The sequence below is a fragment of the Fukomys damarensis genome, unplaced genomic scaffold, assembly GCF_012274545.1.
Source record: "Fukomys damarensis isolate Sample0158 unplaced genomic scaffold, DMR_v1.0_HiC HiC_scaffold_10, whole genome shotgun sequence".
NCBI lineage: Eukaryota > Metazoa > Chordata > Mammalia > Rodentia > Bathyergidae > Fukomys > Fukomys damarensis.
Window position 1 is genome coordinate 14,972,341 of NW_022900922.1, and position 23,002 is coordinate 14,995,342.

General features: G+C 48.7%; 1 protein-coding gene across 1 annotated transcript in view; it reads right to left on the bottom strand.

Moving 5' to 3' along the window:
* The window catches only part of LOC104860773 (DISC1 scaffold protein), a 395,803-nt gene that overhangs the window by 372,169 nt on the left and 632 nt on the right, over positions 1-23,002 (bottom strand). The window contains exons 2-3 of the mRNA XM_033761776.1: positions 9,412-9,532; positions 5,892-6,127 (exon numbers count right to left, since the gene is read on the bottom strand). Coding sequence (XP_033617667.1) covers positions 5,892-6,127; positions 9,412-9,532 — 357 coding nt within the window. The remainder of the gene's footprint in view (positions 1-5,891; positions 6,128-9,411; positions 9,533-23,002) is intronic.

Sequence of the window (23,002 nt, forward strand, 5' to 3'; positions counted from 1 at the left end):
CAAACCAAAATAACTGTGAGGTTCTATACAGTCAGAATGTCTTTCATCAAGAACACAAGAAGCAACAGATGTTGCTGAGGATGTGGGAGAAAAGGAATTCTTCTAACATCATTGGGGGAAGTGTAAACAAGTACAACCACTGTGGAAATCAGTATGGAGATTTCTCAAAAAGGTAAAAACAGAAACTCCATTTGACCCAGTTACACCTCTCCTGGGTATATTTAAAAAAGAGTTAAAGACAATATACTGGCATTATGGCCTTGATGGCCATATCTCTGTGGATGGATGTGACCAATGAAAACTATATTCTTGTATGGGAATATCACAATGAATCCCATTAATGCGCATTAATAACTATAAAAACAAATGTGCTGTAAGCAATGGGGGTATTGGAATTAGAGTGTGATTACTGTTATTAATCTAAGAAGAACAGACAGGATGGGCATGGGAGCTGGGAGAGCACAGAGGATCCCACACTGAGGATAACACTGCATACTGCGGCCTGACTCTGAGGGCCTTAGTCCTACATCATTCACACACGAGTATCTGGGAAAATGAAACCTGCCTCACGAATGCCTGTGAAAAGAAAAACTTCTGCAAAGAAACTAAGGAAGGGAGGAGAGAAGAAAGAGACAAGAGAAAAAAGAAAAGAAAAATCAGAATTTACTCCAACAGCGGTTAGGGTGGTATGAGCTCTCCTCTCCTCTTCTTCCAGGTGACTTTGAAAGCTCTCAGGCCCATGAAGCCGTGTGCTTGACTAACCACGTCAGCGGACAGCAGAAGCAGAGAGCAGAGGAGGATCCAGCCCAGGATGGATGCTGGACAACCCCGACCAGCAGGCCTAGGGAAGCAGCCCAAGCTGCTCCATGGGCTGTTGTGTTTCCTGCAATCCCTGCATCACCACCCTTGGCAGGCATCGCCTCACACCACTCCCACATGCTTTAACAGGACACCGCCTCATGCATGCAGCTCCCCCCACAGCTGCAGCCTCCTTCCGGCCTCTCTTGCTGGGCTTTCCAGATCCAGCATGTACTTGAAATTCAGGCCTTGCGGTCTAGCGGTGCTCTCACGCTAATAAGATCTCTGAGGGCAAAGTGTCACATTGATTTTTCTTCCAGTCAACTGTGAGCTGCTGAATTCTATCATTTCCAGTCTCCCTTGTGAAACCCTGACACCAGCTAGAACTGTACACTGTGAGCTGAGGCTTGGGTGCTGGGGATACCTGCAGTGCCTATGTTGTCCATCCCACTGCCAGGGAGCTAATGAGGTGGGCACACCGTGCCTGGACCCACTGTGCATGCCCTACCTGCCCAGCCATGCACCAGGCTCCCAGACTCCCCACCTTTTAGTAACCAGGGATGGAGGTGATTTCACAGTTTGTGCCAATGGTTTGTAAAAAGGCAGGACATGCATCTTCCAAATGCACAGCCAGAGAGCACTCACCCATCAGCTGCCAGAACACAATTCACATGAAGCATGAGACATTCCAGGAGCTGAAGAACAAGGAACACAACCATAGACTAGTCCAAGCCAGCTAGGCATCACCAAAGACCATCAGGAAGCATCCTCTGCAGTTCCACATCTCCACCCCGCTGTGCTCACTGCGATTATTCCTGCCTCCCTTTACAGGGAACCACATACGTGCTAGACAAGGTCACAGGCCACCTCTCTGGCGTCTGAGGCACAGGAAACCAAAACATCCAGGGGAGGCCAGGCTAACAGCACTGGCGAGAAATCACACCCTCAATTTATGCCAAATAACAGACCCTCACACCCACATGCACAGATGTGGCCCTCAGGAAACCTCAGAAGCTGTCACTTCCTCCACTTCTTCATCTCCCTTCCTCCCTTCTCACTCCCACATCCCAGTCCTATCACGAGGAATGGGGTGGAGTCAGCCTGGGATGGAACAGGAAGGATGAGCCTAAGCCAGGAGCTCAAAAACCCTCACAGGCAAAGGCTGCCCTTTTCTGCCCTGCACATAGGCAAGGACTCGCACAAGAAAACAAGGAATGTGTTTTAGAACCAAAGGGCTGGAATCCCTGGGATGAGGGAAATCCAACGTGTAAACCCTCTCTTGTAAGTGGCTCCTGTCCTCTTCCACATGTTGCTTTGCCATCCTCCTTGCTGTGGAGTTCCTGATCCTCCAGGTGCTTAAAAATTGTTTTCCTTTTGCCCATGGGAAGAAAACCACTCTTCTTGTCTCTATTCAAGCACGGCCACGCTGTCTCGCATCTTGCTAAGTTATGTGATCCACACCACAGACAGCGGAAGCTGAAACTACCACTATGGTCTCTCTTATCATCCAAACGAAGAGCATCTGGGGCCCCTTGGTCCCAGCACAGGCCTTTCTACTGCTAACTCTCTTTAAGATTAGTCAGTGGATGCCCAACAACCCTGGTCAGAAATTATGACCTCAAGGATAGAGGGTGTAGGTCAGTGATAGAACATATGCCTAGCAAGTATGAGGCCCTGGGTTCAGTCCCCAGTACCAAAAGAGAAAAAAAAAATGTTTGCCCCAGGCAACCGGAAAGCTCCCCCAGTGTCACACTCGGGACTTTCTCTCCAAGCTTAAGTGTGGTTCATCCTCCCATGCACAAGGCCAGGTTGAGGAAATCGAAAGCTGCTCAGAGTTTGCAGCTAGACTCTGACAACAGTCACAAGACGGTACTGTTTCCCCAGGTTGTGGTAGTGACACTGATCTCTGAAACCTGTCTTCTTAAGACTTCAAGACTTCCTACTTCATAGTCTGTCTGGCTCTCTCCCCTGGCTTCAGGAGAAACTATTCCCATCTGACCAGGCCTCTTACAGGACATACCCCTAAGTCAGCGTTCTCTAAAAGACAACCGACACTTCATAGCAAAGGGTGAGCTAACAGAACTACGGAAGGTTAGTTAAAAATCAAGCAATCTCTCCAAGGACTCCAAACTGGCTTTTTTCAAACACTCCACTTCAGTGAACCCACACTCCAGCCCCTTATGGAAAAGCTGCGTCCTCTTGTTCAAAGGGAAAGCTGTGTTAGTCAGCTTTCCTGTTGTTGTGCCAAACTACCTGGAAAAAAAAAAAAATCTTAAGGAAGAAAAGATGAATTCTGGCCCGTGGTTTCAGAGGTTTCACTCCCTGGTCACTTGGCTCCATTGTTTCGGGGAGGACTTGGTGGGGCAAAACTGCCCTCCTCACAGCAGCCAGGAAGCATACAGAAGGAGAAGAAGGGGCCAGGGACAAAAGACACCCTTCAAAGGTACACCACAAGGGACCAACTGTCTGCGTTAGTTAGCTTTGTGTTGCTGTGACAAATACCTGAGAAAAACAGTTTAAAGAGGAAAAGGCTTCTCTTGGCTCAGGTTTTCAGAGGTCTAGGTCTGTGGCCAGCCAATTCCATTGCTTTTAGCTCTATAATGAGACCAAAGCATAATGGCAGAAGGGTGTGGCAGAGGAAAGCTACTCACCTCATGACAGCTGGGAAGCAGAAAGAGAACAAGAGAGCCAGAGACAAAGGGGGTGGCAATGGGTACACCTTTCAAAGTCGTGTCCCAGTAACCCACTTCCTTCAACTGGGCTCCATCTCCTGATAGCCCACCTAGCCATGAACTCATCCATGGATCCATCTATTGATGACATCAGCACCCTGATGAGCCAATCATCTCTCCAGGCCTCACCTCTGAACGCTGATGCATTGACACCGAGCCTTCAACATATTAGCCTCTTAGGGCACATTATAGATTCAAACCACATACTGAGGACAGGTTTCCAGCTGATGCTTTTGTCAGGGAGCAGTCTGACACCTCACTTTTCAGGGTGGGAGAGGAGGCAGAAGGGCCAATACATGCAGGTACACAAGCTAAGCTGCCTCTTCCAGAAGGGCCTCCCTGTGCCTCAAAGTGAATGAGGCTGGAGCCACGGATCACCTCCTGTAGACCAGCCTATGTGGGTGTCACAAGATGGTCACTCACCATCTGCAAGAAAAAACTGTCCCAATGATGGCACTCTGCTCACCAGGCACACCCTCACGCTAAAGGCACTTACCCCATTAGGTCACTCCATTTTCCATGTCTCTTGGTGTCACTGAACCACTCTGAGGGAGTCCTTCCAGCCCTACCCCCAAGACAACTCTTCATTTTAATTTCCTACAATGTCCCACTGTGCACAACCCTCGAGGTTTGGTAAAGTCACAGAGACACCAGTTTTCTTCTGCTCACACGAGCACAAGAGATGAGCAGACTACTTATGACTTATTCGACCTCAGTGGGAACATCAGCATTTAGAGTAGTGGGCCCCTCCACAACCCCAGACAGCACTGTACCACGCTCAGACCACCCTTACTCCCAGAGCTGATGGTCTCCTCAGAGAACCCCCAAGCAGTGCTGCACCGCGCTAACGTGACGAGGATTGAAATGCAAGCATCAACTCGCACCCTACGATCCAGGCTCTGGGCCCAGGTCTACCAGCCTGTAACACCATGGAATTCCTTGATTCTGTTTATGCAAGAGCATTTGGAGGGGAAGCACCTTCCTCAGCTCTCTGGCAGGAATCATTTACTAGTGCTGACCAAAGTTCACCCTAATGTATATAAAATGCTCTTTCATTGCCGCGTCAGCAGGAGACTTCTGAAGTTTTTGTCTTCTCCTATGCAGTGAAAAAGGCCAGAGCAGCCTGCCCCACACCGGACCACACTATGAGCAGGCTGTGAAGGTCCCAGCAGAGGCCACATCAGCAGCACTGGGCTGAGATCTAGACACAGTCCAGATCTCTTCCCCTTCCTCATGACTGGGGCCAGGGGTCGACTCCATGTGGGGAAATACGAGGGACGGAAAAGGAATGGGAGGGATCCTGAGTGACTCCCTGGAGTAGCCAGTGTGGCCTACTGCTAGCGTCACACGTAGAAGAGAAGGATCCCTCCCTGAACACTCCATGACAGTGTCAGGCAGGCAGCGGGAAGGCCTTCGGGGGCAGAAAGTCCATAGTAAGAAGGGCCTGCAGGAAGCAGAACGGAGCGCACAGTATACCCAGGCCCTGCAGTGAGAGCAGCCAATAACTCTGCTCATCCTCCAGACTCCCCGAAACCAGACGTCAGCTTCACCCTCTCCTCAAGTCAGCCAGGGAGTGGGTGAGTGAGGGTCCCTCCACACCAGCGTAAGCTGAGAGATTTGGGGTGCTGCTTGGCACAGACGAAACACAGCGTGGAGTCCTTTGCTTGGGTGGCACCCATGGTACCTGCCAACTTCATTACCTGTCTGTGATCTGCCCAGGTACTACTCACTTCTCTGTTCAACACGAGTGTCTTCCACCTGTCCCTCTCCAACATACGAGCACAATTCCCTGAAGGGCAGGAGACAGCCAAGAGCCTTAGGGACCCTCCCCAACACTACCAAGCACAAGGATGATCCTATTCTGCACAGAATAGATGGGAAGCCAGGCCTCCGAATTAATGAAAAGCAGTTTGTTTCTATTTTCACTATTGAGACTTTGGGGGAATTATTAACTTAAATTTTTCTCCCTTATCTGTAACCTGGCCATAATAATAGATGGATGCATCTTGTGGAGTAAAGTTTAGCACAGCACCTGACACAGAGGAAGCACCCAACAAATGCCCCCTTCCTGTCCCAGCCCATCCTCCCAGACAGAAACCCAGGCAGCCTAGAAATGGTGAGGCTGCCTATAGGAATGGAAAAGAGAGCTGGCGTCGGGCAGGCTGAGTAGGGAGGATGGAAAATAACCTCCCCAGCTCAGGACTGCCCCACACAGCAAAGGATATTCCCACCAAATCAACAACAGTACTTCCACTGAAAAATGCAGACTACTTGGAAAATATCTGCAGACAGGGACAGCAGTCATTCCAACAGCAAACAGGTCAGAGCTGCAAGTGATCACAATCAGGAAATCACCAATACCTCCTAATGGCTTCAGGTGGCTCCATGTAGAAGGGAATCTGGCTGGCAGAGGCCAGCGTGTCTCTCAGGGCCTCGCTGACCTCCTGCAGCTGGTCCCGGGGCAGCTGGACCACCAGTGGCGCCAGGCCACAGCCCTGCCACTGGAGTTCTCTCTCCTGTTCCTCTATCTCCCTCCTCAGCTGCTGATCTTTGGCCTCCAGCACAGACATCCTCTCTTCGAGAGCTTCTACTTCTTTCTGCAGAAAATGTGAAGAGACTTGATTAACACACCTTCCCCAGCACCCTGCCCTGCTGATTATGGCTGTAAGGAGACGGGCCGTATGCACCAGGCTGTGCAGGGCCCTGTGAGGCAGGCAGGTCTGGAGGAGTTGGCTGAACTGGAAAACTTATGCCAGCTTTATAATTCTGATGATTTGGCAGGAAGAAAAATATTCCTTTCCAAGCATTAAATAACTGTGGAGGGTTGGACTGGGAAAAACCAGCGAGTAACAAATAACTAGTTTCGCTTCAGATGGACCCCAAGGTCACAGGCAGCACATACCGGGCACTGAGATTCATGCCACTGACCAAGACAAGACACGGCTGGTCTGTTCCCAAGCATGAGAATTTAGACTGTAGAGACTGACTGAAATCCTGGCTGATCAGACCTACAGGATGGAGAGAACAGTGAGCTGCTGCACAGTATCCTGGTGTTGGAAGTTCATAAAAATATTAAAGGACTTTAATTTCTACTGACATAGCAAACCAAAATCCAAATCACCCACACCTATCATCCAGTCTTGAGATCAATGAATAAACAAGCAGCAGGCAACTGGAAACCAGCATGCGCACAGTGCTTGGGCAGATAATCGTCTCACCACACAGAGGACTCGGAATTAGGAGCTCACTCCGTCAATGAACTTGCCTGTGTTCTGTCGTTGTTCCTGGCTGATAAGAGCCCGCAGCCCTGATCCTGCATCTCCCACACACCTGCACATGCTCTCTTCACGCTGAGGTCTCAGTTCCCTCTGGAGGTGAGAGGGACGATGGGGCACTAAAGCTCTGCTGCTGGGCCATCCTAAAGAAAACAATGCCATGGCTTCCGGGGGCCTCAGTTGCAGCACAGCTGGCCAGGTCCCTCAGCCAACCTCCCAGCTCCCACCTCTGGACCCTTTCCCTCCCTCCTTTCCTTTCTTTTCCCCTTCCCGTTTTCCCCTCCTTCTCTTCCTTCCCTCCTTCTTCCTTCCTTCCTACCACCTTCCTTTGTTTGTTCTCTTCCTCAGTCTGTCTAGACTGCACTAAAATGCACATGATGTAAAATGTACCATCTTAAACACTCTTAAACACACAGATCGGTGGCATTCAGTCTCCTTGTGCCACCATCACCACGATCCATCCGTAGAACTCTCCTCTTCCCCAAATGGAACCTGCACCTGTCAGACACCATCCCTTCCCTGACCCGGATCCACTGTCCTACTTTGAATGTCTGTGAGCCTGACTCTAGGGACCTCCATGAGTGTAAACCTACAGTATTCGGGAAAGCCTTATTTGGTATCATGTCCTCAAGGGTCAGCCACATTGTAGCCTGCATCAGAATGCCCCTCCTTTCTAGGGCTGAGCAGTGTACCTCTGAATGTGGCCTCCTACCACAGTTCAGTTATCCATTCATCCACAGATGGCCACTTGGGTCAATACCACCTTTGGTTATCGTGAGCAATGCTGCTGTGGCCATAAGTGTGCCACATCCACATTTCAATTTTTTTCATCTGTCCCCAGAGTGCAACTGCTGGATCACATGTGAGTCTACTTTTAATTTCTTGAGGAAGCCACAAACTATTCTCCACAGTGGTCCTATAACCTATTCAAACACAGCAAAGTGATTCTTTCAAGTGTAGTCAGGCCAGCTGTGATGGTGCATATCTGTGATCACAGCACTCTGGGAGGCTGAGGCAGGAGGGCTGGAATTTCAAGCCCAGCCTGGGCAGCATAATGATAATAAGGCCCTGTCTCAAAAAAATTTTTTAAATTCTTTTTAGAAACAGGGTCTTGCTGTGTAGTCCAGGCTGGCCTTGAGCTCACTATGCAGCCTAGGCTGGCCTCAAACTCAAGGCAATCCTCCTGCCTCAGCCTCCTAAGTGCTGGGAGTACAGCTGTGCAGTACCACATCCAGCTTTAAAAAAAAAAATTGCTTTTAAAAGGAGAATGTAGCTCAGTGCAAAGGCCTTGTCAATCCTCAGCACCGCAAACAATAAAAATAAAGTGTGCTCAGATCATGTCATTTCATACTTAAAATCCTCACTGTCTCCCCTTTACACCCAGGGAAAAACCTGGGCCCTTTACCTCTGACCTCCTCCCTTCCTTTCTGCACGAGCACTGCCCTTACTGCTTCAGCACTGCCTCGGCACTACACCAACCTCCGGCCCACACAGGGCTGTCCCCTGCCTGGCTGCTGCCCAAGACGTGTACAGCGCCTGCCCTCTGCTCAGTTCTGCTCTTCACCCATCTCCCTGGCCTGCACACTGAGGCTTGCACCACCTCCAATCCACCAGTCCTCTGACTTGGAGTCTTAGGACGTTTGCCACCTGTCTCCCGACTGCCACCCTGGAGAATGCTCCGTGGAGATCCTGAGCCTTCAAATGGCATCTGACCCAGTCGGACCTGCAGGAAGGCCTACGGGATGGACAAGCACCTCTCTGTAGAGTGCCGCTAGCACTGAGCTGCAGCACAGAGTCCTTCTAGCACTAAGCGCCAGCACCCAGCGATGCACACGGTACTTCTAGCACTGAGTACCAGCACTTAAAGCTTTTTGCACTCTGACATTCTCAGGAGTTGAGGGAAATATTGCTAGAACTCATAGCCAGATTCCACACTGCCTGCTGCTGACTGCAGACCTGAGTGTTCAGTTTGTCTGGGGATATTCCCAGATTGTGATGATTCTCGCTTCCTTTTGCCAGCTTACTACTGTAGCCACTGGAGTGGGGCAAATAGCTGGTGAAAATGCTCTGCCTGGGTTCATTGGCTACTTACAGCCTGCACCATGCTTTGGACTTGGGTCCAAGACCCTGCTCTCCCCTGAAGCCGCTGCCACTCACCAGCATTCCTCAGTGCTCCACCTCCCACCCCCTTCTAGTGTCAGCTCAAGCAGTAGGGACCTCACTCCACCCTGGGCTGCCCTGTCCCTCTTCCAGGCTCCTCACTGGTTTCTGGCTTTACCTTCGTGCTATACCCAGATTCCAACCCCAGATGACTCTGGCAGTTGTCAGCGCTGCCACACTGAGCCTTCCACTCAGCCCCCCAGTCACCCATCCTGCCCATGCAGACTGGTGACTGCCTGTGGGCGGTCTCTGCCTTCCAAGGGAAGCGTCCAAAGGTCAAATGAAGGCAAATAAGGCAAGTCTTGCCCTCATTTGTGACAAGATTCCCACAAGCCATCCAACTACTGCCACCCTCTCCTTTGGCAAAGCACAGATCCACTTTGCCACGTTTGGCTTCAGAGCATGAGAACCACCAACTCCAATCGCAACATCTGTTCCCTCCTCACCTGCAACTGCTGCTTCTCCTGGAGAAGACAATGCCGCCTTCCAAGGGCTTCATGCAGGCTGTCCTGGGTGATGGGCTCTGACTTGCTTCCAAGTGGGCCTGGGGCACCGTCACTGCTGGCCCTTAAAAGAGCACATACGTTACGTGAGGCTACAGTGAGAACCAGTGCACTACGGAAACCTGTGAGGAACATATACATACATATTGGTACAAGGGTAGACAGCCTACAGAAATTTTCAATTAGAAATTTCACAAAGTGGCCCCCAGCCCTTCTGATCCTCAGGAAGATCACTGGCACAAGGTCCTAATGGGCGTTTCTATTTTGATTATAGTCTGTTGGGGCTTTGGGTTTTTCCCCAGCCAAATTTCTTCTGTGGGACCTGTACTTTCCCATAAGGCCACATGTGGCTGTTGAACACATGACACATGGTGAGCACAAACTGAAGTGAGCTAAATAAGTACAAAATACACATCTGATTTTAAAAACTGTATGAAAACAAAAAGTGCAAGATAATGCATTAGTGATATTTTTATGTTCATTATACTTTGAGTAATAATATTTTGGAAATACTAGGTTGGATTAAATATATTGTTAAAATTAATATTGCCAACTGTGAAGGTACACACCTGTAATCCCAGCACTCTGGGAGGCTGAGACAGGGGATCCAAGTTCAAGCCCACCCTGGGCAACTAATTTAAAACTTAGCAAGACTCTGTCTCAAAGTAAAAAATAAAAATAAAAAAAAGGGCTGTGGATGTATCTCTGTGTGAAGGTCCTAGGTTCAATCTCCACTATATTGCCAAAAAAGTTAATTTTTAATTAATTTCACCTGTTTCCTACTCTTTTTAATAGCACAACTAGATCAATTGAAGTCACATGTAAGACTCACATTCTACTGCACAGGGCACGCTGTCTTGGGTCACAGTACAGAGCAAATCCCAGGGCTGCTCTTGGAGGAGGAGACCCAAGGGAGCCAAGGCTGACTTACAGACACTTGGGCCACGGGTCCTCAGAAGAGTGTACTGGAAGACCAGCTAAGGCCACTCGAGACCTGTTTGGCTCCCTCTGCCATTCTTGCAGGAGTCCACACACTTGGTGGCGTGATGCTGAGGACACACGGCATAGGACCGACCCTTGTGCAGACCAGCAGCCCTCACCCCAAGTCTGGTAGGTGTTTACCTCCAAAGCAGAATGAATTCAGCCTAGAGTATCTGACTTCTGCCTCAGTGCTGAAATAACTGGATACTCAGAAAGAGTTCTGCCAAGTCACGAAGGCAAAGACAAGCACACCGATGAGATATTCCGAAAGAGAAATGACAGAGTTAAAGAAAGTGCGTATCATCGAAAGGGTTTTAAATGCAGATCCAAACACCTAACAAATTAGCAAATGTTTTCATAAACCATAGTTCTCTGGTGAGAGTAGAGAATGAGACTTAAATTTTACTATAAGGTTGGGTTCTATATCCTCCTCCCAAGGAGTGCACATAGATAACACAGCTGTACATAAAGATTATCTACAAGTACATTTGAAAACACCTTCTCCATGGGGCCACCTGAGGATACTGCCATACCCCACGGCACAGTTCTAGGGGTGGCAGCAGTCTCTGAAACTAGGTCACAGGAGACGTGGCAGCATGAGGGTAACTGTTTACTTTTTCCTACAGCAGGTTTCATGCCAATAGGTACAAAGTGAACCAAATCCTATACAAAAAAAATGTTTATAAAATAAAAAAGGGAAAATATCCGCCAACGTACTGTCAGCTCTTCCCTTTGGGTGGTGGGATTAATTCTTACGGCTAATCTTTTCTAAAGATTAGTGTAGTGCGCTTGTATTATTTTTATAACAATAATGTCTTAAATGTTTTCCACCATATATACTAAGTAGCTGCACTATTGACTTCAGTATTTCAATACAGCCAACCTGTCCACGGCTCTCAGACGTGTCAGAGTTTTTAAAACCCATAGTTACCTTAATCCTCAAGGGCAGAGAAGATACATGTGGCTTCAGGCGGTTTGAAGCACAAACTCATGACCTGAGAAGGCCTCTTCAAGCCTCCCCTGTGCCCGCACAGCTGCACCTTGCCTGCCATGTCCAGCTTCCTTCCAGGCTCATGGAGGGGAAACGGGAAGTTGCAGAGTCTTGCTTCTGGCCTATTTCTTGAATAAGGTGGATTTGGGTTTGGTTTGTCCCCACCAGTGTAAATGTGGTGATGCCTCGACACTGCTGAAGAGAGATTTATGTTTTTCTTAGGGGAGTGAATCACTGCTCTCCTGGGACTGTTATGCCGAGAGTGGGGTGCTGTCCTGTCCTGTCCTGTCCCGTCCACTGCTGTCTGCTGCTCATCCCCACCTCTCCTTTACTTCCCCTCCATACTGTGATGCAATGCATTCAGGGGTCACCACCCCAGAGTGGCACTGTGCTGTTTGGACCCTCTAGGCCCCAGAATAGTGAACCAAATAAGCCTCTTCCTTGATGCACGACAGAGCTCCAGGTACTCTCTTATAGGAATACAAAAGAAACTGAGACAGTGAGTAACTGATCCTCAGATATGCTGTGCTGTTTAGCTCCATCCCCTTCTACCCAACCACATATATTCATATATTTGTTAAGAAAAAAGAAAAGACATTACCATGTTCACTGTTATGGTTTGATCTAAAATGTCCCCATAGAAGCTCAGGCTCTCAGAGATGGGACTTTTGGAAGGTGACTGGGGTGCTATACTCAATAGTGCATTCATCTATGGATGGGTTAATAGCTGCTAGGAGGTGGGGTTTGGCAGGAGGAGGCAGGTCACAGGGGTATGACCTGGAAGGGTATAGTCTTCTCCCTCGCCCCTTCCTATCTCCCTGGCTCTGCCCCCCCACCCTCCTTCCTTCTGCCAAGAGTTGAACAACTTTGCTCCACTGTGCCTGTTCACCATGCTATTTCTGCCTTTTAGCCAGAAACCATAGACTGAGCCCTGTGAAACCATGAGTCAGAATACTGTGGTGTGTACAAATATTTTGTCCCAGCAAAAGAAAGCTCATTAATATACCCACCTACTGCATGCTAAGAATTGTGCTTGCTGCTGGGAGACACAACAGTAAATAGCTTGGTTCCTTTGTGAGCAGGGAAACATATTTCACCAGAAAATTACCCAGCATGGAGACATGCTTCATGCAAGGAACAAACCCAAGACCGCAGAGTTAAGGAATCTTCTGCTCCAGCCTTAACATGGCACTTAGAAAACAGCTGAGCCTCCAACCCTGTGTAAGGCAGCTGCCCCAGACTTTCAGAAACAATACTAGCAGATATGTTACCTCCAATTCTGGCAGTCTGAAAACAGCGACTAGAGAGATAAGGAAGTTAACTTTTCTGATTCGAATTCAGATTCCATGGTGTGACCATTAACCATGATAGTCAACCTGACCGGATTAGGGAATGCCTAGCAGATTAGTAAAGCACACTTCTGGGTGCATCTGAGGGGTGTTTCCTGTGATGACTGTCCTATAAGCCAGCAAATTTAGTGGAGAGAGAGCACCCCAGTTGTGGATTGTGCCATCCAATAGGCTCCTGGCCTAGATGGAATAAAAGAGAAAGAAGTTGGCATGTTTGGGGGGAGCTCCCATCTGCTTGAGCAGGTATACCCTTGGCTTTGGGGTGTTACCTTTCAGATTCCAGTCTTCAGCCTTCCAAAGCAGACTCATACCAGCGACTCTGCAAGGAGCTTCCGGGACGCCAACCTCAGACTACACTGCATCCTTGACCCCTCTTGTTCTGTGGCTTCCTTCTTCTTGGGCTGAGCAGCTACTGAATCCTCCAGCTCTCTGCAGATATCCACTGTGGGCTCTCCTGCCTCTGAGCCTCGATGCCTACCTCACAAATCTCCTTGCATGATTACACATCTATTTTCTGTCAATTCTGTTCCTCTAGAGAACCCTGACTAATAAACCTGGATAACCCTGAAAATCACTTACTAACTATAACGTACCATGCAATATAGAAGTTTCTTCCCTGTTTCATGTGCTCACAGGCAAATAATAATAGTAGTATTAACAGAAAAACATTTGAACTCAGAATAGAACTAACTTCTTTGAATTGAGAATGCACCGCACACATTACTGTTTTCATCATAGAGCTAACATAAGGTGTTATTATCAACCTTATGAGTGAAGAAACAGCATCTTGGAGAGAAAGAGGAACTCACTGGTGGCCACAGACAGAGCAAGAAGCAATACTCAGGAGTCAGTGCAGACCAGGCTGCTGCCCACCACCCCATTTCCAGCGCTTTCCAGATGCTACACCATACTGCTTGTCACCAGGCTCAGCAGCCCATTTCCCTTGCTTCTAACCACATTCCTTCCATGACTGGGGGGCAAGTCCCCTCACCAGCTACTCCTAGGCAGCAGTTTCTTTGAGCCCAACCCATGGGGGTCAAGGTCACAGCTGGGCCACAGTTCTGCTTTTCTCTGGCCACATCCTTGGATTTACTCAAGCCATCTGACCCTTACTGTCTAACTTTTACAGTGAGGATGAGGGTGGTGACCATGGTGACAATAATGCCTTGTGCCCATACTGACATGAGGATTCTATTAATATAGCACATGACCATGGAGCACCTACCATGTGCAGGACACACAGACACAATGGGGCCATTGGAGCAAGGAGAGAGAGCACCTCTGTCCTAGCTACTGACCTCCCAAAGTCAACATTTTTGCCTCAGGAAGATGAGCACCAGATTCATGCCTGGTGGACACACTGTCCTACATGGGACAATGAGGACAAAAAGTGCCATGTTTGTGAGGGTCTTTGCATGCATCATGCTTCTAAGCCCTCTTGGGTCACCAATGTCTCTGAGAAGAGGATGCACTTCCTCCCTGGGCTTCAGAGTTACATCATGAGTTCATCACTTTGGACCATGAGCCTTGGAAGGTATCTGAGTTCATTTCACTCAGGGAACTTAGCAAATATCTGTTGGATGACAATGAGTCCATCGCCTAGAAAATCTAAAAGTCATTTATATTCAGTTTCCTATTGCATTAAATCATTTCTTTGCACTCATTTATTTCCCAATTTGCTCTGCTTATGCTAATATTAAGAGTTTCCTGAATTTCCTAAATAGATACCATCTGGGTCGGGATGGGAGTTATTGAAGGAAATCAACACAGAATTGAAAATTAGCTGCAGAGGAGGTACAAGTGGGTAACTGGGAATTCTCTATATTATGGTTAATTACATTCATTACTTAATCCATAAGAAAAACCCTTGTGATTAACTGAAACCCCCTGTCTGTCTCTCATACCCATGCCTTGGGTACAGAAAAGGGTCCCCAGGGTCTAAAGCTGGGCCCAGGCCACACCACAGCGTCATAATGAAGCAGGGACAGGTTTCCATCCCCGACGCCTACAGCCCTCAGAGTCCCGCACCCTCTGCCTCTACTACGCTGCTCCCTGTATATTCGGTGAGGCTCAATGTGTAATCCCTAATGTCAGTGCAAATTAGCATTGCTGCTATAAACTAATCGGTATGTAAAATGAGCAAACCCCTCAGGGGCAAAAATTAAGAACACTGCACAGAGCAGGATGTTAGAACAGCACTCGGTGCCGACAGGGACTCTGCAGCTAAGATCCCTCTTTCAGACCCAGGGCTCACAAGGCCCCCAAGTGGGCCTGCCCTGTATTGACAAAAAATCTGCTCTCCTGTCTTTCCACCAATAATATAAGGAAACATAAACCCCACTTATAAAATGAGAGCTGTGCCACAGAGGGGGGAAAAAAGCAGAGCCTCAAATTGCATGGGAGAACATTTTCATCCCTGGGTGACACTCAGGATGCTGCTCTTTGAGTCCTAATTCCAGCGACACTGAAAGAGGAAAGAAGCAGCTGCCACATGGGATGGGTCCAGGCAGGCACGTGATGGGTCACCTGTGAGGAGCCCACTTGCCACTTGCTCCCCAGGGCAGCACCTAGGTCCAGGCTCCCCAGTGCCTTTGGCTTTGCGAGCTGCCTGCAGCAGGTGAGCATAGGGAAAGGCTAGGGAAAGGCCGACCACCAGCCCTCCAGTGACCTGCACCAGGACCACAGAGGCAAAGGCTTTGTGTATGCAGCTCTGTGGGGATGCAGGCGGTTCCTTCTCAGACACTAAGTCAGCAAGCAGCCTTTGCAGGGCTAAAGAGATGGCTGCTCTGTGCTGGACCAAAAGCTATCAGGCTGGAGCTCTCACTGAAACGGTGAGGAAAATAAAGCATGGAGGAGGGCCGCCTCCATCCGACGTCCACATCCAGCAGCAAGGATTGAGTGCGGCTCTTCTGGCAGCACGTCTGGCTACACTGCTCCCCAGCGATGCCTGGTCCACCAAATTCAGCACTCTCCCCTCTTGAGAAGGCTGTGATAAGGAAGTGGTTCTGGCCTGTCCTAGCAGCCCAGAAGTGTGCCCCAGACCTAGAAATAAACATCTGATAAACAATGTCATAAATCACCAAGGCCACTCCGAGGGTAGAAGCGAATCCTGTGAAGCTGCCGTGGGTGATCCAGGTAGCTCATTCCTCCCTACATAGATGGCTGGGTCCATGCTAGCTGAGAGGGAGGAGAGCGGAGGAGTCATTTTCCTCAGGACACCAATCTTCTACACAGGGTCATCCCACTCAGAGAAGTGACTGTCTAATGGGAGGTCACGTGAGTATTTATTTGGGTTTATGAGAACTATACCTGACACTGTGACCTCAGCACACACCTCTGCTGAATTTAAAGGAAGACATTTATCCAGAAGTTTTTATTTATAATCTACTAATTCCAAAGTAAGTTCTAAGGAGTCCCTCGGCTCCCCTCAACTCATTTTTTCCATTTTGCTTTCTCCCTTCTCTTGAGGCTATGACAAGGGGTTCTGACTAGGTCTCCCACACTAGCATTGCTTTTGTGGTCCCCTTCAAGCTCTGATTTGAGATTCAGAAACATACACTGGCAGGTTGGTAATACAGAGAATTTTATGTGGATCTCCGCCATTTTGTTTTATACCCTCGGTATAGGTTACTTTCTAGACCCCAGTGTGTGGTTATGCTAATCTGTGTTTGGAGCGGATTCTCACTGGGTCCCGTGATGCTGCAGTCTGTAACTGTGCACACAGAACAATTCAAGGGTCATACATTCCCAGGGGTCCCTTCGAGGTTTTGGTTTTCAATCTGTTTTGTTCTTTGCCTATCTGGAAGATACTAGAAAACTCCCTGGAAAGGTGAACATGCAAAGGCATGGAGTGTCCCATTTGGAATTAATGTGACTGCCAACTCTTGGGGTGGAGGGATATCTCTATGGCTGGGCTGCCATACAATCGGCTAGGAAATGACTCCTAACCCAGGGGACCCCACGAACAGTGTCCTTGAACTAGTACTGGTCAGTGGAGGGTAGATCGAAAAATCACCTCACAAGCTTCCTAGGGTTGGTGTCTCTTCCAAGCCTGTGGAATCTGCAGAAGTTCCAACCCATATGTGTTCATCCTGCCAAGGATGGACTCCTTCTTTGCCTTACTTTCCTTCTCCTGGCCAGCTCTTTCCTGCTCCGTGTCTGGATTTGATGGCTGACCAGAGTCCCAGAGAGCACCACCCTCTTAGAACATTCCGGAGACCTGGCACTATACCCCTTGCTCAGATCCAACTCACTGATGCCAGCCTGGTGAGAACCTGGCTTACGTCTCACCTTGAGCTGCGGCCATTCCTAGGGGGAATCACCCCCCCCCGCATTAGTCTGAGTGCTGAGGTAATGGCCACAGAGCCCGACCCAGGCACAACCCCATCTCAGATGGGGAAGACTGAGTCCAGCTCTGCATGAAACGCATTTTACACAACTCTGCACAACAGCAGCAAAGATCCACCTTCAGAGGAGGCTGAAGTCAGTAACATCAGAATGTGAGCTCCTTAGAGCACAGAGACCATGTCTGTTAGTCTCCGTTCCTTGACGCTTCATGGATTCTCTGGGAACATTTGATGAATTGTGTTGAATCCTGGGTCAAATGCAGAGTTGTACAAAGGCTGTCTGCCTGGGGGCAGTGGTGAGAAGGGCGCTGGCTAATCCTGTGTCGGCCAGAGTGCTGAGACTGCATCTGGTCCCACCCCTTGGTGCATCTGCTCAGAGAACTGGAGGTTATGGCGATGCTTGGGCTTCACCCCAAATTTTGAAGGGCAGCTGCCCCTGAGTCACGGGGGTTTTGCCTGGTAAGTGTGTGCAGATCATATGGACCTCAGCAGAAAGGGCGCAGAAGGCATGGCTTTGATGAACAGGAAGAAGATGCAGAGGCCAACCTGGAGCTGAGCTCACAGCTGAGAGCCTTGTCACAGAGGGTGCCTGCCCCACTGGAAAGTTCAGTGCGGGCACAGGACAGTCTGGCACTGGAATGAGCCTGGAACACAGGCCAGAGGGACCATACATCAACATGGCTAGACCAGGGCACCCCAGCCTTCTAACCCACTCCTGGCATCTGTAGGATGTGGCAAACATGCTTGGATCATCCTTCTGAAAAGTCCTGCCTCTAAAAATACTAGTTCTCTCACTGCCACATGCATTTTGACATCTACAAAGCTGCAATAGCCATGCTGAACAGAAGAGTGGAGGGTCCAGTGGGCCCCAGTGTTACCCCTGCAGTCCACAGTCGCCTGCCGCAAGATGGTGGCGTGGTGGAGGAGAAAGAGCTTGTGGCAGGTAGAAAAGAGCGCACTTCATGTTTAAACTTTGCTATATTTTGCTTGCCTGTGTTTCAAATTATCCTCTGGAGGATCTCTGAGGAAGGACAATTTGTGTGTATGCATACCCAGGTTACAGATGTGACCAGTGTAAGCATATACATTTGTGAAGACCCAGTGGAAAAACAGAAGAGTGTGTTAGAGAAAAACTAAGTGTGGATGAGGAAATCATCATTAAATGAGCAAATCCCTGCCTTATGAGAAAGGAAAAACAATTTTTCTTCAACTGGGGGCCAACAGAGTGGAATGATATCTTCTGACCTAGCTATACATCGAGGAGAACTTCCCCATTGCCCTGGACTCAGAACGGAGAGCAGAAGGCAAGGGCCAAAATGCTTGTACTTTGAACCCCTCCCAGCTGGCCTGGGGTGCCACCCCTGGGACTGCATAGGCAGCACCCCAGTCCTGATCCTGATTGGCCACCTACTGGCAGAGCAGGACAAGCAGCTTCCAGGAGCGGTGTTTGCCTACCCCAGGGAATGAGGAGGAAGCAAACTGCCCACTGAAATCAAGAAATTCAGAAGTCACTGGACTTGCCTATAATGATGGATGGGCACCCACTTTCTCCGCTAGGAACCGCTGTTGACTTTGGGTTCCTCAACTGATGGCCACTACCAGATGCCTATGGTGACCTCCAAGGGTGGTCACAAAGGGGTGACTCAGGATGCCATACTAACAAGTTCAGGTAATGGGGTTTGTGTGTGTGGTGTGTGTGTGTGTTGCTAGAAATGAAAGTGGGACTTCACAGTTGCTAGGCAAGTGCTGTACCACCAAGCCATATCCCAGCCCAAGTTCTGAGAAGTAAATGTTTTCATTAAAAAGTTAATTAGTGATTTTTTTGTGTGAGCAAAACCAGTCTTTAATAAATTCATGATTTGTGTGAATAAATACATAATCTATACTTGTCTATCCCAAGAAGTCCAAATAATTCAGGGGGATGTCTGCTAGGGGTGATTTAATTTTATGGCTGCCCTCCTTGAGTCTCAGACTGTGACGTTCGAAGCTAGTGGCGCAGCCATCTTATCTCAAGTGAAGATGATGACCAGAGAGCTGGAGGGAAACTGGCCTTGGGAAGGGCCAATCCCACCTTGAAAATGCTTTCTTGAAGACCGCCTATTAAGTAGAGATCAACATACTTGTATAATTACCTTCTGAAGGGGATAAAAATATGAAACCCCCAAAATACGCTGTTTTGACATAAGTACTACCTTGAGCTGACAGCAGTTGAGAAATAGTCTCAGGCAAAGCCATCTATTCTCTCCCACCTGTTTATATACCAGATATACATTTCCTTTTCTGAAGATATCCCCTGCAGTCCCGTCAGGGAAGTAAGGGCAGCCTTTACTACTGAGTAGTGAGGTGAGGTGCACAAACACAACACTGCTAAATGACCCCTTATTAGCCATCATTCCCAGCACACATTTGCCTTCCCTCAGTAGGCTACCCAGGAAGCCCAAATCCTCTGCTTTTATCAGGCCTCCCAGTCTGTCACCCTCATGACACGGCAGATAGGCCCCGGTCCAACCTCTTCTTGGAGTCTTCGCTCCTCTTCTCTAGAGACCTGGGTGTCTACATAAAACATCAAATAAAAACCTGTGTCTTTCCTCCGGCCGATCTGTTCACTGCAAGTTTATTTCACAGATCTCAAGCTCAGATCTTAAGAAACCAGAGAACTGTTTTCTTCTCTGCAGTTCTTGGCTGCCCAAATCATCTTATTTAACACACGTACAAAGAATAAAAAATAGGAATAGCATAAGATGTCTTGGCAGTGTGGAAAGTTAGAAGCAAAGTGGAAATCTCGAAAAGGCTGCCCATCAGCAGCAGGGGAAGCATCCCTATCTCCCTCTCTCTGTACCCACATCTCTGATGAATATGCAGTGGAACCTTGTCATTTGAAGGGACACTTGCTGACATCCAGTAATACTGAACACTTCATCACAAATTTTTTGACCTGTGAGTTTCTTCATCCAGGAACTGTGGATGCACTTGATTTACTTCAAATCTCTTTTCTTGTTTTCTTTGTGTGTGTGTGTGTGTGTGTGTGTGTGTGTGTGTGTGTTGTTCTGTTTGGTTATGGAGTGATGAGGATCAAGCCCAGTGTCTCATGCTTATTAAGCAAGCACTTTACCACTGAGCTACATCCCCAGGCCTTCTGCTTCTTTTCTTGCTATGCAATATTTTAAAATTCCGACTCCGCTCTTTTGCTCCTTGTACTGTAACTAAGTCTTCCAATCTGTGATTTGGACAGAGGAGAACCTGAATTCTGGCTATGCCATTTATGAGACTGTACCCACTACTGTGTGATCTTAGTTAAATAGTGATTTTTTTAAAACAAAGTGACAATAAAAATAATTTTTTAAAGAAGCTGGTTATATCTGGGTGTTTACATTTCCTTAAATCTCATCCTAAAGTTTCCTAAGATCCAAAGACTCCCCACACCCCAGGAGAGACTGGCTGTGCCCCAGATCTGTGAGTTTTTGATACCTCTCCCTGCAGTTTGCCTGTACAAGCCTATATGGCCCATGACTGAAGACATCTATAGCTATCATCAGATTCTCAAACACTTGACCTCAGAAAGGCTAAGAGGTACTTCTCTGTGAATTTGGTATGTTGAAAATTGGCCATGTTGATAAACTATTTTATTTCCACAGGAAAAGAGACATTCATTGAAAATGTCTTGTTTCCCAGGGCTCAAAGCCCTGTTTGTGTCTCGGGACGCATTCTGGTGTCTACTACGAGAACCGCAGTCTCCCTGACCGGAACCTGCCAGTTCCATACCCCACGTGGGGGCAGATGTCACAGGCCATAGGAGTCCTTCATTATCAGGAACTGTGCGATCACGTTAGCAAGAATTATAAAGATGTGATAAAGAAGTAGTAGAAGTAGTTTTCAAGTCATTTTCTTCTAGGCGTGGCAATAACAGGACAGGTGAAGTTATCAAAAGAAAAACTATGACAATACATAAGTAACTAAGGCCTGGAAAACAGGGAACTAAATCAATCCTTTCTTTTCTGTTGAAGGGAGCAAGGAAGCAGATGATAGGGGGCCACACCAAGCCACCCTCAGCTGGGCAGAGAAGGAGACGGGACAGAAGATAGGTTCCTGATCTCGCTGGGCCTCAGGGAGCCTGAGGAGGTCTCCCCTCCCTCTCCTCTCTATCTCTCCATGTCACATGAGTTTGTGATCCTGTGCACATACACATGTGGCACTGCCACTAACCTCAGTGACAGAGGCAAACACAGGACAGTTTGGTCCTTAGGCCCTGTTGCCCAGCAAAGGGAGCACACATTCTGAGAAACAGGCTTGAAACCTAAGCAGAGGTGCAGCCACTCGGGCTGCAACGAGTCACAGGGTGGCATGTGGCTGCCGGGCAGGACACTGGGAGGAGGGCAGCTTCACCGTGTCAAGGTGACAGTGCACAGCACACGGTGGTGGACATGGGAACATACAGGGCACCAGAGGACTCTCAGCCATGCGGCAGTGCCGGGCGGAGCTTTGAATGTCACTCTAAGAGCATGAAGTTCACCCTGAGTGCAATAAGAACCACTGAGCTTGGCCTGAGGTCCCTATCTGTGTCACTGCAGATGCAGGTGAGCAGGAGCCATGACGTGGTCAGGAGCACCAGCCAGAAGGACATTCACAGACCGCGAGGGAGGAAGGCGCTGCCACGGAGGCGAGAAGGGTGCAGGGATGAGAGGTGGACAGGAGTGGCAACGGGACTCAGAGGCTAGCAGGCTGGGGAATGGGGAAGGGAGCGCAGGGACGCCTCGGAGTTCCCCTGGGGTCACTGCACAGGCCAAGGTCATGAGGCCACGATGTGGGCACTCTAAGGGCTGACTGGAGAGAGGACGGTAAGTTTCGTGGGGTTAGTTTTAAAAGAGTAAACTTCAGAAAGGCGAGGATAAAAAGGGAGTGCATTTTAATGGATAAAGGAATAACTCAGTGGAGCTGAGGGAGATGCCCCCCAGGTGGTGACTGCCTGAGCTGCCGCTCCACTGGGACCTTGCGCAGACAGCACCTGACGCATAGAGGGCGCCATTCAGTGACAGAACACAGCCTACTGCGGAGGGGAGGCGCGTTGGTGTGGGCACACAGAGTAGTGGGACCTGGCTGCGGGGGGCGAGGAGACAGCTGGAGGCAGCAGGACCAGGAGAAGGCAGAACAGAATCCAAAGCACAGCGTGACCACAGTTACAGACACTGGCACCATGCAGAATAGAATGGAAGGCGCTACTCAAGTTCAAAACACAGAAGCCCATGGCTGACGGCGGTGAACATCTAGGAGGTAACCGCAAGAACACAGGTCACAGAGGCTCAAAAGTGAATGAGGCATAAATCACAGCAAATGGGTAACTCCCATGAGGAAAGGGAGAGAAGGTGCCAGCATTAATACTCGCTTAACAGATATGCAATAAAGACCTGTACTTTTTGGAAGACATGCCAGGGTGAATCCTATGAAACTGCTATTTTGCTAGGTCCCAAAATGGTCAAATGTAAGGACACTCTTATTTTAGTTAAACAAGGTTCTGTAAGAAATCCAGCCAAGGCCGTAGCAAAACATTACTCTCCATCCAAGCCGCATGTCAGGCTAAAGAGACAATAACAGAAGCCTTTGCAGCTCGGCCATGGGAGCCCAAGTTATCTGTACAATGGACTATTGTTCGGCCTTAAGAAGGAAGGAAATTCGAACACAGGCTACAACATGGTGAGGACATTATCCTAAGGCAACCACAAGAGGATAAATTCTGTATGATGGTTACCGGGGGCTGGGAAGGGAGATGCAGAGGGAATGGTTAACGGGGCCAGAGCTTCAGTTTTGCATGATGACAAAGTTCTGAAGATGGACGGGGGAAATTGTACACTGCAAACATACTCAATGCCGCA